The 18,880-nt window shown below is 42.4% G+C and overlaps 1 protein-coding gene across 8 annotated transcripts in view; it reads right to left on the minus strand.

Annotated features, from left to right (window-relative positions):
- Nucleotides 1-18,880, minus strand: part of LOC138843476 (uncharacterized) — a 287,086-nt gene that overhangs the window by 209,930 nt on the left and 58,276 nt on the right. For 5 of the 8 annotated variants that reach the window (XR_011378215.1, XM_070047383.1, XM_070047382.1 and 2 more), the window contains exon 2: nucleotides 394-677. The exons of 2 other annotated variants lie outside the window; for them this stretch is intronic. Coding sequence is in view for 4 of the 6 variants with exons in the window: in XM_070047383.1 (XP_069903484.1) it covers nucleotides 394-434 (41 nt within the window). In the remaining 2 variants the exon portion in view is untranslated. Of the gene's footprint in view, nucleotides 1-393; nucleotides 678-8,925; nucleotides 9,091-18,880 lie in introns of those variants that run through there. One more of the 8 variants, XR_011378219.1, reaches the window with a different exon arrangement.

Below are 18,880 nucleotides of genomic sequence, written 5' to 3' on the forward strand. Positions count from 1 at the left end.
GGCTGAGCTCACAGCCTGCCACCCGTAATCCAGCCGGTGAGCCTCCCCCGGAGCAAACACTCTGTCCCTCGGCTGCAGAACGTGCAACCGTACCTTTGATCACAAAGGCAAGCAGCCAATGCGAGGAAATGGCAAATCCATCAGTACCATTATCCAAACCGCAAGGCTGGCAGTATTGTCTTCACCAATTAAAAACGACACATCACGACAATTACATGGCTCCGATCGGCCGCACTGCCTGACATGCTGCTTTTGCTGAACTCCCAGACTGTTTCAGACACCCTGACAAATGAACACATGTTCCCTGATGATGCAAAATTGTGTGTGGTGTGTTTTGAAGCCTCCATACAACCACATCATCATCAATTAAATATTTATCAGGCTTCCACTGACCTAGGAAAGCCAGCGTCAGTCGATCCTTGGAGCGTCTGCATTGGTCTCTAGCCTCTGCCCATGGAATGCATTGCACCTCCATGGAGGACTCTCCCTGTCTTTTGTCCGGAATCCACATCCCAAGCTGAACAAAGCTTTTAGAACCAACAGGAACCAGATGGCCGTCTGAGATCATTTTTGAATGTTTGGATCTGAATCACTTGTGTGTGGAAGCCTTCACAAAACAGAAATCTGGGTAACAGGCTCCAGGCGGAGTCCAGCCTTCCAGACAAGACCAGCTTTGCCTACAATTGAGAAGACAAGCACAATATTGCAGGGTTCCACAAAAATATTACAGCATTTATCTATATGTGTAGCATCAAATACACGAAATGTCCCTGTCACCTGTCACTACAAGGCTGGCTCACCACAACTCCCCCGGTTTTTTTCCAACTGCACCTACAGTTTCTCTCTCAGTGCAGGCAGAAAGCCAGCTTTGTGAATCAGCCAGCAGAGGGTACTGCAGTACTGGTGCAATAATCCAAATCATAGCAAATTTAGAGATGAAAAGGACTTAGACTAATTATATCGGGCTATAGCTTTATTATGTGCTGGGAGCGCCTCTCTGGAAAGAAGAGGGCTGTGGGGTGGAAGAGATGTAACTAAAGCTGGAGACAGGGCCTGATCATCCGAGGAGAAGTGGGACAGAGGTACAAGTCTAGTATTAGCAGTATCACAAGAAGTCCAAAGGGTGGGGCAAACCTAGCTCCAAAAGTGGGAAGGAGGGGTGGACATCCAGTTCAGCAGTTAAGACACTTGGGATGTCCACATCCTATATCAGAGGCCCTGTATTCAAGTCCCTTCTCCACTTCCAATCCACCTTTCATGCTTTGCTTGTCCTGGAAGACATCAGATGAGGGCTCAAGTTTGGATCCCAGCTACCCATACGGGAGACCCATGTTGAGTTCCTGGCTCCTACTTCAACCTAGGTTAGTCTTGGCTGTTACAGGCATTTGAGGAGTAAGCCAGCAGATGGAAGATATGTCACTCTGTGTGTGTGTGAGTGTGTGTGTTTGTCAAATAAACTGAAAATAAATCAATTTAAAGATGTATAAAAATAATAAAATATAAAAATTAAAGGGTCAACCCCGCAATCCCACTTATAGAAAAGATACATGACTTGGGCCAGCCTGAAGCCAGGAGCTTCCTCCAGGTCTCCCACATGGGTGGCAGAGGCTCAAGCACTTGGGCCATCTTCTACTGCTTGCCCAGGCCATTGGCAGGAGCTGGGTCAGAAGTGGAGCAGCAGGGACACAAACTGGCACTCGTATGGGATAGCAACCTTGTCGGTGGTGGCTCTACCAGCTACATCACAATGGCAGCCTTATCACTGTTCTCACCTGAGATGAATTGTTCATTAATTCCTGCGTCTAATTCCTGCTTTAGTCTTCTCTTAATTCAGTTATTAGATTATTGATCAAATAAATACAGTTCTTCTCTACAGATAACCTCTTCTGCCAGTGCGTGTCTTTCTTTTCCATCTAACTTGGGAGAGTTCAGAGAAAGGCAGGCTGTCTCACACACCGTGTGGGTGGCTCCCTCACATTGAATGATATATGAGAAAAGACCTGATTGAGAAGTTGAGTTGTAAGCATTAGTGCAGCTCTTTTAGTAACCAAGTTGAAGGTCAAATTTCTTCTTCTCTCTGGTCCTTAATTTCCTCCTCTATAATCTGATCCAGTTGAATCAGAACAAACAGTTCTACCCATCAATGTTCTGAAACAGCTAAATTTAATTTACTCTCATCTCTTTCAAAAAAAAAAAAAAGCAAAAACAAAATCCTTTCTGTCACCACTCTCATGTATTGTACAGCATCTTCTCCAGCCAGCCCAGAGCAAGAATTCAACAAATACAAGTGTTTGTCAGTTGATAAATTCTTCCTGAATATTCCCGAATTACTTCCGGCCTGCCTATGAGAGGATGCAGCGTCCCTTCTACCTGTGTTGGCAGGAAGGGAAGGATTTAGTCTTTCAAAGGCTTTGTTTCAGCTCTATTGGTGATCTTGGGTATATCCTGGCATTTCAGCCAGATCACTCAAGTGACCAGGAAACTTAGATCTGTCATGGTTCCAATGCTCTGTTTATTGACCTGGTCTGATACCAACCACTTCTTCCTTTCCAGTTGTCCCAGTATGTTCCCTAGACTGACATGTGTCATATTATCTCTGTTTAGGAATGAAAATATTTGCATGGGATATGGAAATAAAATTTTTAGAAGTATTCAAAATAATGCCTGCTCATGTGACAAGTTCCACTCAAAGCTGAGGGCTAGATCATTCCTCAATGCCTATAAAACACATATACCCAATGGATAATGAAAACTTGTGACATTATTGTGTAGAGTGAACTACAATATCAGCATACTTGTGGAAATCAATGAAATCACATTATTATTACTAGAAGTTATAAAAATATGTGATATGTCTTATTTTAAGCAGTAAGAATAATTTTCATTTTTAAATGAGATCTTTTATTTATTTGAAAGGCAGAGTGACAGAGAGAGGGAAAGACAGAGAGAAACAGATATTCTATCTGCTTGTTCCCTTTCCAAATGGCCACAGTGACTGAAGTTGAGTCAGGATGAAGCTGGGAGCCAGGAACACCATCCAGGTCTTCCATATGGGTGGTAGGGGCCCACATACTTGGACCATCTTCTGCTGCTTTCCTAGGCACATTAGCAGGGAGCCAGATCAGAGACGGAGCAGCTGGGACTCATACTGGCACTCTGACATGGGACATTGGCAGCAGTAGGTAGTGGCTTAACCGGATGAGTCATAACACTGGCCCCTATCATGTTTTTAAAATGCATAAATGTGAATAAAAGTTCTATTTTTTCCATTATTTAATAGCATAAATACCCTTATATAAGTTTATAAGTTGTCAGAACTCCTTGAATGCATGAACATAGCTCAGCTGAGAAACCAACTTCCTAGCAGTTGGGAAATCACATTAACTTGAATTAAATAAAGAAAATAAGTTCAGTATTAATCATAGTACATCAACTGGGAAGATGGTAGAAGGCCCAGGTGCCATTATTATATATCACAATAGCAGATGTGTCAAAAACTTTTTAAAGGCTTCTCCAGAGAGGTTCAATATGAAATAAATTGTAGGCAGAAAATAACGATGGTATACTTATTTAAGGTAAAAAGCATGAGATTTAAGTGAACTTGAACGGAAACTTTCTGGTGTTATTTAAAAGTTCCCAGGGTTCTGACTACTCTAAAATCCTAGGATCAGATCTGGGATAGATCGTTTCTCTGCAGTGAGGTCATTTGTGTGATCAGCTGCAATGCTGTATCTCAAGGCTCCACTGAAAAGAATGAAATGATGTCAAGGATTGAGGCGAGAATCCAGACAGATCTTATACAGTCTAGTAGTAGATGAAAGAGAGGGAGAGAGCAAGAGCAATTGGAAGGAACTTGAATGAGCCCAACTGATGTGCACAACCAAAATCTATGGGCTTAACCCAGGGTGAAATGGAATAGTCAGAATCACTTGTCCAAGTCAGGGAAAAGCAAGGACCCCTGAAGTGACCACTGTGCAGACCTCGGCTGACAGCTCAGGTCATTTGTCAGATCAGCAATCAACAGGATTAAAAGATGAACACTTCAAGGTGTTCCAGTACGTGCCATATTGTCTGCCCTACTGCCCATATGTCTTACTTTGGAGAAAGATTTACATGAAAACAACGTAAACTTCAAAATTATTTAAAACACATCCAATTTCCAAAAGATTGACTCTACAAGGAAATAGCTACCTGAAACCAGAAACGGGCATCCTATTGAAGCAACTTTCCCATTTGAATCTGAGCTTCTAAGGGCCTTGGGTCACACTCACCAACATAAAGAGAAACTGGATCCCTAGGAACTCGCAGGTGTACTTTGAAGAGTACTGCACATGGGCACAAGGACCCAGATCAAAGGAGTCTTGGTCTTAGCATGTGACCCAGCTCCACATGGTTTTTAATCTTGAACAAGCCCAAACTTTTTGGCTCTCAGTTTCCCTTTATTTGTGTCAGAAAAATGATCACTCTTTCAAGAATATGAAATCAATAGATTTTTTGAAAGTCAAATGCTTTTAACTCGTTGGAAGAAAAATTTTGCACAATAATAGTAACCTATTTCCTTCAAGAATTTGAATAACGTGAATACATTTATTCTGTGAGTTCTGGATTTAGGTTTAGATAATGTGATCTCACAGGATAATGATTGGTGTTTCTTCTTCATTTTCTTTTAGAATTATAGATAGAGAAGGAGAGAGAGAGAGAGAGAGAGAGAGAGAGAGAGAGAGAGATGGATCTTCCATCCACTGGTTCACTCCCCAAATGGCTGCAGAAGCCAGGGCTGAAATAGGCTGAAGCCAGGAGCCTACAGCTTCTCTAGGAGCATCCATGTAGATGGCACTTGGGCCATCCTCCACTGCTTTCCCAGGCACACCAGCAGGGTGCTTGATTGGAAGTGGAGCAGCTGGGACTCAAATCAGTACCCATATGGATGCTGGTACCACAAATGACAGCTTTACCTGCCTTGTCACAATGCTGGACCCATAGTGTTTCTTATCAGCCTTTACTTTAGCTCTACTTTGCCAGTGATGGGGACAAGGTTGGGACAAGAGGACCCAAAGGAACAGGGATTAGTAAAAGGGATTGAAGACTGGTAGAGAGGCATTACAAATGGCTAGCCTTTTAACAGATTGTTAATCTGAGATAGCCCTTTTAATACCTTTCCTGAAACTTTCTTTCTGGCAGTTTAAATATCCTGTCCCTCCAAGTTTACACTTAGAGTAAGTATGTAGAGGGCATATTTTCTCGAAATCATCACTGTTTCTTTTGCATTAGATTCACATTAAATATGGACTGACATAACTTCTCATAGAATGTGCTTAAAAGTTTTATGATCCATTTAGCACACTTAGTATCAAAACAACATAATGACTTTTCTTAACCACTAGGCCAAATGTCCACCTCTTCTCTCTCAATTTTTAAAAATCATTCATTTTAGAGGCAGAGAGAGAGAGCAAGGGAAAGAGAAAGAAAATATTTTTCCAAGAAGTCTTAATCTCTACAGGAAACCTAGCTTGTCTATAAAGATACTTCAGAAAGTTCATGGGAAAACTGAATCAAAAAACAAGCTTATTTTGGTGTGAAAATTTTTTAAATCAATGCATTTTTTCATAATATATATTACCCATAAACTTTGTAAAGATCCCTGCATATATGGACAGAATAATGCTTGCTTCCTGTACTTCCCCCACACCCCACCACACACAAAAAAGTCCTCAGAAAAAATAAAGTGTTGTGAAAGTATCATTTAGACATAGGATCCTCCTTTTCCATAGTTGCTTATTTTTAAGCCCAAGTCCTTGAATATAAAACATATCTAAACTTCACCCTGTTGCTACTTTCACAAACCATAGGGAATTTTCTGTTTGATTCTGTGAATATCACAACCGTAGCTTGGTGTGCTGATTCATCAGCATTGTAGACAAACACTGTCGCCAAGATGTTCTGCACCTCTTAGGAGCAGGACACTGACCTCACAAAGGCAGGCCTCACCAGGTAGTGGAAGACATGCTAGCCATTCCAACAGGGGCATCCGACCTCATCCTCCCAACTGCAAGTGGAAAAAACAAATGCAAAGAGGTTCAAAGGTGATGACGCTGAAAGGTGGGTCTGTGACTTAAGAAAACTTCTTTAATTAATGAGGGGATTGAAAGTGAGTTTAACACTTTTGGCAATGCAGTGCATTTTAGCGGTTATTTTAGATCAGTCTAAGTGCAATATGGAAAAAGAGAAATAGAATAGCCACATGCTATTTTATCTTCTGTGTAGACATACTTGTGATCTGTTGGTTGATTCTTGATAAGTTGTTCTCCTAAAATGCCAACAGATGCTATTTTTTCATTTCTTTTTAAAAGATGTGTATAACTTTAGGGCTATAAGATAGAAAGCATAGATGTTGACCACACTCTCTTCAATATATAAAATACTAGATCTACACTGAGTTTGTTTGTAAGAAATCTCCAGAGTAGGTCTTCGACTAAAGCAACCACTGACAATATTGAGAAATTTTTAGATTAATGGTTGAACTTTAACCTAAGTCTTTAAAATGCTTGAAGATCAACCTTGGCCACAAGATCAATGGTTCCTTTCAAGGTGTTCCAACAGCAGTCAAATATCTGCAGAGGCACAGCTAAGAGAGGGGCTCCCGCCAAGCCTGCACTGCTGTGTGTGTGAGCATCCCTTCCCATGCTCTGGAGAGCGGCAGTGCTAGCAAGTGCAGAAGGAACTCATGCTGACATGCAGCCTCCTCTATGCCTCCTCTAACAGCTTAAGAGGAAGTACTACCCACTCTTGTAATATTGCAGCCACTTCCTCCCCCCCCCCCCATAGCACTCTTTACCAAAATAGAAATTATTAGAATATGGGGGTATCCTTTTCTCTCTATCAAAACTGTTTTAAAGGAGTGAACAACAGCAACTTCCCCTTTCACAAAGCTTTGGAGTCATTTGTTTAAATTTGACTTTTGATTCAGCCCCAAGGGTCTGTTTCTTTGCCAGAACACACACACACACACACACACACACACATAACTTTATCATGGAAAAATTTACCTTTTTCACAAATCCAGGCCTAGAGTGGCTGAAAGGAGCACACAGACGCATGCTGGAAATTAAACAGTGTACTACCAGGGTGGCCGCAATTAAACTCCGACTTGCATTCAAACCCTGGCCTGCTCTGAACTTCTTCGAAAAGTTTGCTTTCTATAGACATTTCAAAACGTCCCTTCACAAAAGAAAGAGGCAGGGTGGCTGGGCCCGAGTCCCCTAAATCAAGGCGATGAGAACGGAAAGGGAGGGAATGCATTTGCAGTGTGTCTAACCAGATGTTCATCTACATGGAGATCTCAGACTTCCAGTTCAGGGTGTTTTCATATGCAACCCAGAAGTTTTTGTACTCCCATATTCACAGAGAGACTACAGTCATCATTTGGAAAAGAAAAAAATCATGAGCTCCTAGGAAACATCAGCCCAGCAGCCTGTGTTATAAAGTGGAATGGTTCCTTGAAAGAAAAGAGGTATTTTCTGTATGCAGATATTACCCCCTTTGACTTAAAAACACAATTTAGAGTTAAAGTGCTAAGTGCTTAGCAAATTCTGAAAATAGCAAAGAATTCTAGGCTCCAGCCAGAAGTTGGATGGTTTCAGTAAACAAAAATGATCTATTGAGAATAATTTTTCTAGATAATTATAGATCATATAATGCCTGGAAGAAAACTATAGAGAATCATTTAGAGGTAGGTGATTTTTGTAAGTTAAAGCTAAGTTTGTCAAATGTGTAAAAGTTAAGGTTTTTTTTCCGCAGAATTGTTTGAATATTGAGTCAAGATTTAATCTACTCCTCTGATTCTTTCTGTACAGGTCCATTTGAAAGAATTGCTGTTTATTTGAAGCAACATTAATTAGGTACTGTTAAAGTCACTGAGAAAATTCCCAGTACTTTCAAGGTATGTCAAATATCCATTTGAAATACTTTACTAAAAATCTAGCCTGAGGATATCACTGAATGACCTTTGAAAACTTTGGGTGTTATCAGAAATTGCCTTGTTCCCAGCAGATAATCAGTTGTATATAAATGTCACCCCAAAGAACAGCTATGGTTAAGGTGCAAAGTAACCTAATTCCAGACTTACAGCCACATGAGTGGTGGTCAAGTGTTTCTTTTTCTTTGTGGTAACCTACACCAGAAAGTTGCCAAGCAAATTTCACATGCCAACTTAAATGCTCGAACAACGACAATCCCCCATGCAGATTGAACTGATTTCAACATTTAAGCAAATCACAAACAGCAAATCTGGCCTCCCTTAGAATCTCCAGCCAGTTAAAGTTGCTGCACTGAACCAAAAATAAACAAATGGAAAGCTTAACAAACAAATAAGACTTTTCTCATGATTTTTTAAAACCAAAAATGCAACAGAAAACAAATATCACCACACAAGCCCTTCCAAAGAAACTGCCTTTGGCATCGAGGCTGGAGCAAACAAGTCTCCAAACCGCCCCCTCCAGCTCCCACCAGCATCTTCCACTCTTGCTGCATTTCCTCATTTTGTGGACTGTGTTGCTGAGCTGTTTATCAAAACAGTGTGCAATAAAGAAAGAACTCTTGCAATTTTCTCCCTCCTCCTGGACGGAGGCCACTAGTAAGAGAAAGTCTTAAAAAGCCAGGGAGAGAGAGAGAAAGAGAGAGAGTGCAAGAGGGAGAGAGAGAGGGAGAGAGAGAGAGAGAGAGAGATCAGTAAAAGCAAAGAAACAATAGACAACCATGGCTTTGACAATGCCTTCCCTCAACCCTCTGTCTGCTCCTGCTGTGACACTTGCATTCACATGCAAGGGCGGCTGCCATCGGATGCATGGACAATAGGTTGAGGAATACAAGGCAGGGGGGAAAAAAGGAAATCAGATGAATTCTGAGCTATGATGGCAGGGCTCTCACCTTTTCCGTTTTTTTTGCGAATAGTCTGGATGGAGGCGTCCCGCAGAGAAGAAATAAAAAGAGTGTCTGAATTGTTGGATGGTTCTGAAGCCTTCTGCATTTGCAAACGCATTTTAGAACTATTTGCAGGGGTATACTTGCTGCCAGCCATCTCTCTCTCTCTCTCTCTCTCTCTCTCTCCCTCCCTCCCTCCGTGCCTCCCTTCCTCTCTCTCCCTCTCTCTCTCTCTCTTCTGTTTTATGTCCTGCTATCTCCATCACACTTCTATTAGTATGAAGATTTTCTGCCTGTGTAAGTAAGTGAGAGTGTTTGAAACAAGACACACGTCTGCATGCATTTCTAATCTGAATAGTCTATAGCGGTTACTACAACTATCAATTAGTAAGCAAGAGCTGAGACCCTCGATGCCCCTGAAGGAACAAAGGTGGGGAGACACACGAGTCCTCCAGCACCTGGATCATGCAACTTGCTGGCTACAATGAATGGCATCTTTTCCTCTTTTTGTCTCTGTGTAACCCTCAAATTCATGTAATGTTCCAGGTTATTAATGCATCTGGCTGCACAGCTAGGTATGGCACATCCGTAAGAATATCTATTGCTTTGGTATCACTGAGAATAAAATGCATTAGGCTGAACTAATAGGAACTGTCGGATGACAAATAAGAGTTTATAACATATTTGGTCTGATCTCCATTTTAATAAACTGCCACTGGAACTGAAAGTAACTATACGGCAGAATGCTTTGTCCACTTCAGTGTCCTTCATAAAAGAAACTAAGAAAAGAGCAATGAGGAAAAAAGGGAAAACAGTCAGCTGTAGAAAAGCATAGAAGATTCATTCTCCACAGATGAAATCACTTCAGTTTAAACTGAAGCCTAGATTCTGGTTAACACTGGGTGGGTTTGCTCTCTGTGTGTGTGTTTCACTGTTTCGTCTGTGTGAACTTGCATTGGATGGATTCTATGCTAACCACCTGAACCAAAATGAAGAATTCTTTTATCTCATTTTACAGAAGCCTCACAAAATAAGAAACGAGTCCTTTGGAGAAGTGGGGCTCTGCCTTTCAGTTCTCAAGGTCATTAAAATATTGCTAACTGGAATCCACAAGAAGAAAGAGGGAGGTCTAAGTGACAGCCGATCCTGCTCACTTTCAAATACGGATGATGGGGAAGGGAAGCACGGACTTTGTGTCTGATGCTGCCTGCCCCTTTCCTGTTGCATGGAAAGCAGCACGTATTTTCCCTGAGCACTTCTCCTTAGCATTGAAATGATTTTCAAACATGAGATGAAAATTATCCCGAAGGCAAGCATCTTTGTCTCAGTCTGCAAACAGGACACACAGGCTCACGGAAAGCATGGATTTCCAGCCAGGCTGTAGCAGGCATTGAAAAGGGTTCACCTCACTTCCCTGTGTTTTCTCCTCAGAATGTATCACTCCAAAGAGCAATTCTTGTTTACTTTATCCTAGACGAAAGAGCTAACAACAGCCGTCCCCCCTCCCCTTTAAAGCTACAAATTAACCAGAAGCCCAGACAAAAATCCCAGCAATAGTGCTTGGGGGACAGGATATGGTCTTGCTAGCTTCATAATGCAGGGCGGTATCAGACACCAGGAGGAAGCAAGGGGAGAGCCGGGGGCAGTCACACCATCAAACCCTGTCATTTGAGAGAGAAAAAAATCCTTACAAGGTTGGGGGTGGGAGAGAAGGCAAGTGGTGCTAAGTAGCCGGCGAGGTGACCCACCATCCTGTTTGCTCCTTGGCTCTTGATGAGAGGAGTTAACAGCGACAGCAGTGACAACGGAGCTCTACCGTGGCAGGGAGACCTCTGCCCAGGGTTCTCTCTACCTCCCGAAAAGGAGAGAAAAGCAAGCCTCAGACGGCGCCCCACGGGACTGAGCAGCGCCTTCGTCAAGTCACAGAGCCCATCAGCACGGCTGCTCTGCGACAGCCTCCTATCGAGGGTCCCACTGAAAGGCAGCAAAGAAGCAGAGACAATGGCAAATCAAAAACTGGCAGGGCTTCTGGAATGATTTAATCCCTCAGCGCAGCATTTAGCTGGGGAGAGCAAGCCACACAAGCAAGCGCTCCTAAACACCAAGGCGCGAGCATATGCCTGCCTCTCCTCCCCGCGCTTGTATTTTTAGACATCATACCGTGCCTAAGGCAGCCGGTGCACTCGGCAGCAGCACTCGCTTCTTCACATTGCTGCAGCCTCTTTTTCACTCGGAGCATGGCTGATGAGAGGAGGAAGCAGCCAGGGCTCTCGCAGAGCCAAAGGTCAGTGAGGAGGACCCCAAAGCATACCCCATTGTCTCCGAGCTCAGAAAGCAGCCAATGCATTTCATGACGTGTTGCAAAGTGAGGTCATGCCTCACATGGCAATCTGCTCACTTCCTATCTTTCCACATCTAAAAGCCCAAGTAGGAAAAGAAATCACACCTTGAAGAAGACAATACAAACACCGTAGATTAAAGAATCAGCGTGTGCGTGATCGGTAGCCTGCTCTAAACTTTTAAACTTCTCCCAGTGCCAGTGTTTATTGAAAGCCAGAGGTGGATGATGTCTCATGCCAGGTTTAGACGGGCTTTAATTTGGAACATTTCTCCCAGTCACCTCAAGCTTCAAGCAGTTAAAATCATTACAGTCCAGCTCGTGAAAGTGTGACAAACTGGAAAAGCCAAGAGACAAGCTTAGCCTTTGCAAACAAATTACACATCATCTGGTGTGTTCTGGTCCAATCTGGGAAAGTTTTCCTTTACTTGGAGGATTAAAATATTTTAAGAGACTCCTTCAAATTTTTTTTTTATATTAAAGCACTTACCAAGTATATTTGTGGGCATAGCTGTGCATACACAAAAATTCTCAATTTAAATTTGGGGAAAATCCAAGGAACAGGAGATCAAACAACAGAAAACTGAAAATAGCCATAAAAAATGATCCTTAACCACATACCAATCTCTTTAAGGTTTCATACACCACTAGACAGGAGATGGAATGAATGATGATGAATGAAAATGTTTCACCACACAATGTTGCAAATGAAATTACTTAGTGAGCCAAATGTCCTCCTTCCGTATGTTTGAGTCAGGATTTGTTTTTACGTCAGGGTTGTGCTTTTTTAATATCCTATATAGGTAATTTATAAAAGAGAGCTATAGGATGCATTACTTCCAACAGTGCAAATAAGCATTCTGAGATAAGATTTTCTTTTTAAGAGTAGAGACAGTTTACAATTTCCCATTGCAAATCGCAGTAGGACTGAATATGGCTCTTAGAAGAATGGACAAAGAAAGAATAATTCATGGCAGACCAAAAGGGTCCTTTCAGTCCGTTTCATGCCGCTTTCTTCCAACAGATCTGGCCCAAAATGAACATAGAATCTCAAGCTGAACTATCCATCACATTTTCCTAGTCTTTCAATTAATGACACCGCAATCAGATCGATAGAAGGTAATAAGAAGAGAGCTTTGCATTTCTATACCTATTAATTCGCTGAGTAAGTCCAGCAGTAAAACGTGACTTGAAAGGGAAAACACTGAAGGGAAACGACTTCTCTTCGCATATTGAGCAATGACTCCCTGACCCAAAACTGAACGCTCAGATTTCTACCTTCCAACCGGGGTTATTAGGACTCAAAGACTAGAGTGCCTTGTTGAGGTAAACCGATTACTTTTTTCATAAGATTCTCTACCACACTCTCACCCTACTGGAGGGCTAGTCAAATTGATCATTCTTTCAGAATTTTGCAACCAACACCTTTAAAATGCAGGTTAGAGTATCCAGGAGGAAAGCCGCTGTTCTTCACTTCCTAGGCCACCCTCAACCACCAATTTCTGTGACATTCTGCACACACAGAGGACTTGGGTTAGAAAGGATGCAACAAGGAAAGAATGGTGAGAACGCTGACTGAGCTCAGCCCCATTCCAAGTCATTGCATGGGTTTCAGACTATGCGACAGACGGAACAATGCCACATGAGGTCTGGGTTCTTAGTATTTATTACAGTGACAGAGGACTGGGAAAGCAAAGGCAGAGTTCTCTGTGGGAAGGAAGCAGCAAAGAAAGGCTGGCCTGAGATGTCTTCTGTCATCCTGGACATGTCTGGATTTTCATGGCTACAGCCTCAAGTCACAAAGGTGACTTTCTACTAAAGTAAGGTTACACAGTAGCCCATTCTACCCCTGGAGTGTTAGAGCACAGGTTTTGTTGCCAGACAAACCAGGTCTAAATCTCAATTCTGTCATAGGATGGTAAAGCCTCAGCTTCGTTAGTAAAAGAGTTATGCAATTGCTTACTTCAAGGACTATGCAAGGTGAAATGAGAACGTGTTAAAAGCAAGTAGCACATAACAACACTTTCAAGTCTCAATCTTCAGATTCCTACATAGACAGTAACAATGACAGTACATGGGCACTTCAAAAAGTTTGTAAAAAAATAAAAAAGTTTATTTTGGTGAGAAAACAATTTTTGAAATTCATGTACAGCAGTCTTCAGAAAGTTCATGGAAAATGAACTTATGAATAATCCATGCACAGCTTTCCAGAATTTTTGCACCAAAATAAATTTGTCTTTTCATTTCATTTTCCACAATATATTGAAACTATACTCATTTGGTTTCATTGTATAGATTAAATAAGATAGTGTATGTAAAGTGCTCTTGAAACTGTTCAATACCACACAACTGAAAGGTAATATATTTGACATCAAATAACAATAGTGTTTTTAGAAGTTGAACATGTTATTCAGCCTAAGACATAAAGGATGCACAATATGGTTCCACACCCCACTTCGTTTGCAATTACATTTTTGAAATCCAAGGGGAAATAGTCATTCCCACTGAGAGGATGTGTCAAGTGCATCAGCCACCATCATGAGCCTTCCAGTGGATCCCAAGTTCAGACACAGACGACAGACGGTGGCACCATCGTTTGAAGGCCCAGAATGAGGATTTAGAGTTTCCAGATGAAATTACAGTAATATATCTAATATATCAAAAACACCTTGGCTGAGAAGTAGGAATATCACCACTAAGTGTTCTCCATGTTTGTAGTAACAGGGGAAAGGTGAAATGATCCTTTTAATGGCTATTGTCTATCAGTGAAACATCCATAAGGAAGAACACAGATGGATGTGTAGGGAAAAAAATGCCTTCAAAAATCTTGGAGTCTAAAGAAAAAAATTAAATCATAAGATGAAGTCAGCTTTTTTTTTTTCTCATACAACACCATCTATCTGATTTTTAGGACAAAGTAGGAGGAAATGGCCAACAGGCTTCGTCTACTGTGAGTGAATTCTCAGAAAGAAAGATAATCCACACAATCAGGTTACAGTCCCAGCCGGAAACGAAATGCAACGGTGTTAATTCTTTCATTCATTGTGCTCATCCATTCTGCATTTATCACTGTGCACGACTGCACCTCATGGAGGGTCTCTACCCCATGAAAACTTACGGGCTGGTGAAGGAGATTGCCACTGAAGCAGCAATTTCATTTATTTATTATTTTTTTTTATTAGACAGGCAGAGTCAGACAGTGAGAGAGAGAGAGAGAGAGAGAGAGAGAAAGGTCTTCCTCCCGTTGGTTCACCCCCCAAATGGCCACCACGGCCGGCGCTGCACCGATCCGAAGCCAGGAGTCAGGTGCTTCCTCCTGGTCTCCCTTGTGGGTGCAGGGGCCCAAGCACTTGAGCCATCCTCCACTGCCTTCCCAGGCCACAGCAGAGAGCTGGACTGGAAAAGGAGCAACCGGAACTAGAACCGGGTGCTTATATGGAATGCCGGCGCCACAGGCAGAGGATTAACCAAGTAAGCCACGGCGCCGGCCCCAGAAACAGCAATTTCAATACAGGGAGTGGGGTGGGTGTTTGGCACAGTGTTTAGGTCACTACTTGGAACACCCACATCTCACATTGGAGAGCCTGGGTTCAAATCTTGCTTTCTCCACTTCCAATCCAGTGTAAACTAGGAGGCAGCAGGTGATAACCTGGATACTTCATTTCGTGCTACCCACACGCGAGATCTGGATGGAGTTCCAGGCTCCTGACTTCAGCCTGGCCCAGCCTTGGATGTTGTGGTGGGAATTCCGAGAGTGAACCAGAAGATGGAGGATCGCTCTCTCTGCTTTTCCCTGTATGTGTCTCTCTACCTTTCACATAAAATAAAACAAAAACTCAACATGGGAAGTAAATGCTCTGTTGGAAAAACTAGAAAGATGATCATAATTTTTATCCATCTGGAATAACTTTTAGGAGAGCAAGTTCATGAGATCAGAAGTGGCTGGAGCCCAACTCCCCAAACAGGAAGAGATCTCAGCAGTATTTCACCTGCTCCTGCTAACCACAACCACAATCACCCCTTCTAATTGCTGTCTATAGAAAGTGTCTGGGGGTATTTCCTTCTTCGCAGTGTGGGTTATGTGCCACTCACCACAACCCTATCTAGGTATCTGGAGATGCCTTTCCATAACTTCTCTAACAATCTCATCTGGCCCAGAAACCACAAGGGAAAGAAAGACACTGTCGCTCCCCCTCTTCGTGGAGGAACGACACAGGACCCTGCGCTGTTCTTTTGTCTGCTCGGCCCTTCCCGGGTTTGCTGCTGGTTCTTCCCGGGTTGGCTGCAGTCCTTCCACCTCCGTGGAAGGGCGGTGCCCCCTGCCACTTTCCCCACTTCCGCACGGGAGCGGCACACCACCGGCTGGCTCTCTTGGGGGCTGCTCAGATGTTATCCGGATGTTCCCCTTAGATGTTCCTGGTGCATGTTGTCTCTCTCCTCCTTTATCGTCCTCTTCCACCAATCCCAACTCTGCTACCCACACGCCGAGTATGCTGCTCTCCTCCAATCAGGAGCAGCTCCTGTAGTTTATTGGTCGAACTGGAGGCAGCTGTGTAGAAGCTGTTTACTCCTCTCCCAGCGCCATATTGTGGGAGAACAGATGCATAGAATGTCTGAATTCCAGTAACTTAGTCTAGTCCAAGTTGCTCCCCACAAGACACCTTTCTTTTCTCCTCTCTCCCTTGGTGCTTAACAGAAATTGTAAAAGAAAACTCTGTAATAATTCAAGGTATGTAAGCACACACATTTTTATAGTGTTTATTATTTTTCCTGATTATCATACTTTGAATTTTAGTGAGATTGAACTGGTACTTTTTTTTTTTTTTTGACAGGCAGAGTTAGACAGTGAGAGAGAAAGAGAGACAGAGAGAAAGGTCTTCCTTCCATTGGTTCACCTCCCAAATGGCCACTACGGCCAGCGCTGCACCGATCCAAAGCCAGTAGCCAGGTGCTTCCTCCTGGTCTCCCATGCGGGTGCAGGGCCCAAGCACTTGGGCCATCCTCCACTGCCTTCCCGGGCCACAGCAGGGAGCTGGACTGGAAGAGGAGCAACCAGGACAGAATCCAGCACCCTGACTGGGACTAGAACCCGGGTGCTGGCACTGCAGGCGGAGGATTAGCCTAGTGAGCCACAGCGCCAGCCTGAACTGGTATTTTAAGAGTTCAATTGATCATTTCTTCTTATTTTATTTTCTTTATTTTTAAATATCTATCTATTTATTTATTTATTTATTTGAAAGACAGACTTACTGAGAAAGAGAGAGGAAGGGACAGGCACAGAGAGAGAGAGAGAGATCTTCCATCTGCATTTTCACTCTCCAAATGGCTGCAAGGCCAGAGCTTGGCTATTGGAAGCCAGAAGCCAGGAGCTTCTTCTGGGTCTCCCACATGGGTGTAAAGGCTCAAAGACTTGGGCCATCTTTCACTGCTTTCCCAGGCACATTAGCTGGGAGCTGGATCAGAAGTAGAGCAGCTGGGTCTCAAAACCAGCACCTGAAAGTGATGCCGAAGCTGTAAGCAGTGACTATGTCACATCACCGGCCCCTTTTCTTGTTTTATCACCTGCTTGTGTCATTTACCACTTTCTCTGTTGTGCTGCTATTATTTTATTTTATAGATTTTTAAGATACACATAAATATATGTACAAGATGTGTGTGTGAGAGAATATCTCAAAAAAGTTTATGGAGAAATCAAGTTAAAAAATGTTTATTTTGATGCAAAAACAGTTTGAAATGCATACACAGTTTTTTCATACTGTGAATTTTTCCATGAAGTTTTAAATGCATGCACACATACATGTATGTACACACATACATATGTACATATGTTTTCTAATTTTGTTTGTATTTTTGTCTACACATATTCTATAAATGCAAACATATTGATATTTGCCTTTGTTGTATATGTCATCACATTCTTTTGTATTTTGTATTTTAAAGTGTTTTTTTTTTTTGCTTAAAATCAAATATTCACTTATATTGTCTCCAAGTTATTTATGTGTACAAAATTTGCATGTAATGTAACTGAAATTTATTTTGGCGCATTTTGTGAGATGAGGCTATAAGTTGAGGATTTTCTTTTCTCTTCAACTGGCAATTTTCTTAGCATACATCTCCATGTATATTGATAGCCTAAGTGTGATAAAGCTGTCTATATTCAAACATGTTTGAAGAATATCTAGTCCATTCAGATTATATATTTAAATTCTCTCTAGTAAATGAAAGTATCCAAGCATTTTTCTGTTTCATATAACCAGGACTGATAGACTTCTAGCTAGTATTAGAGTAAGAGACAGAAACACCCTGTTGTTTAAGGACTGGACTGGCTTGTATGGCTGACATTAAATATATGATAAGAGCTGCCAGAGACTGCTGGGTCTCAGGATTGGCCCCAGTGGCAAAGGGGCTGAAATTGAATTCAGAAGGATTCAGATTTTAGGCCTTAAGTCAAGCAGAGAAGTCAGGTGTCAAAAGGGTTAATCACATAAAAAATCTGCAGGAGGAAGCCAAGGACCTAGGCACTGAGAAGAACACTTCTAAATTGAAGTTTGAAGAGCTCAGACCAGGCTTGAGTTCATCATCACAGAACTGGAAGAAAACAGGAGCCAAAGTGGATCAAAGAGAGGGAGACAGGACTGGGCAGTGGAGAGGGGTGGGGATGCCAGTTCTGGGCTAGCCCGTGAACAAATGCATGGATGGGTAGAATAAGTCAATGACAAGGAACATGCATTTATTTCAGTGTCTTGTTTGCAGAAATTTTAGTAGTTTACATTTCTTCAATACACAGTGAATTTACTATAGAGGGCTGACTTGGATGATTTAAACTCCTGATTTTTGGTTGGTACAACAATCAGAGATTTGACAGAAATAAACAGAGAAGGAAACCCACCTTGGTTTGCCTTCTCTCTCTGTAGTGGCAGGAATTGGTTCAAGAAGAAAGAATGAAAACTGAAGCAGCTCATTTATCAGAAGTGTGTGGGTATTGAAAACATGAGAGGGTTCAGTTATGGAAAACAGGTCAATTTGGCCAGATAGCTTTGTAACACAAAGAACATTCCCCTATCCAAGATACAGAGAGAAGACTGGGGCACAAAGACGGTACAACTTGTCAATGCCTACAGCTTCTCACTAAAGTTGCTATGAGGCATTTGCGGAGCACACAAAAACTAGTCCCATGATACCACCCATCACAAGGCACTGTCCACACAGGACATTTCTGGGAGTGTGTAGTGGCTGCAATCACGGTCTTTGTGGTTGGCTGATCAAAACCTGGTTCTATCAATGCCAGTAACTGGCTGTGATATTAAGTTCCCTAATATCTGACCCTCAGTGTCACCACCTATAACATGAGAATAAAATAATTGCATGCACTTCATAGGGTTCTTGCAACAACTAAATAAGAAAACATGGGAGTAGGCAATTAGCTTAGCAGCTAAGATGCCTGTGTCTCACATCAGAGTGTCTGGGTTCCATTCCCAGCTCTAGCCCCTCACTCTAGCTTCCTGCCATGGCAGACTCTGAGAGGGAGTGGTGATAGCCCAAATAGCTGGGTTTCTACTATCCATGTGGGAGATTTGCGTTGTGTTCCTAGTCCCTGGCTCTTGTCCTGGCCCAGGCCCAGCT

Source organism: Oryctolagus cuniculus, chromosome 1 (genome assembly GCF_964237555.1).
Source record: "Oryctolagus cuniculus chromosome 1, mOryCun1.1, whole genome shotgun sequence".
Classification (NCBI taxonomy): Eukaryota; Metazoa; Chordata; class Mammalia; order Lagomorpha; family Leporidae; genus Oryctolagus; species Oryctolagus cuniculus.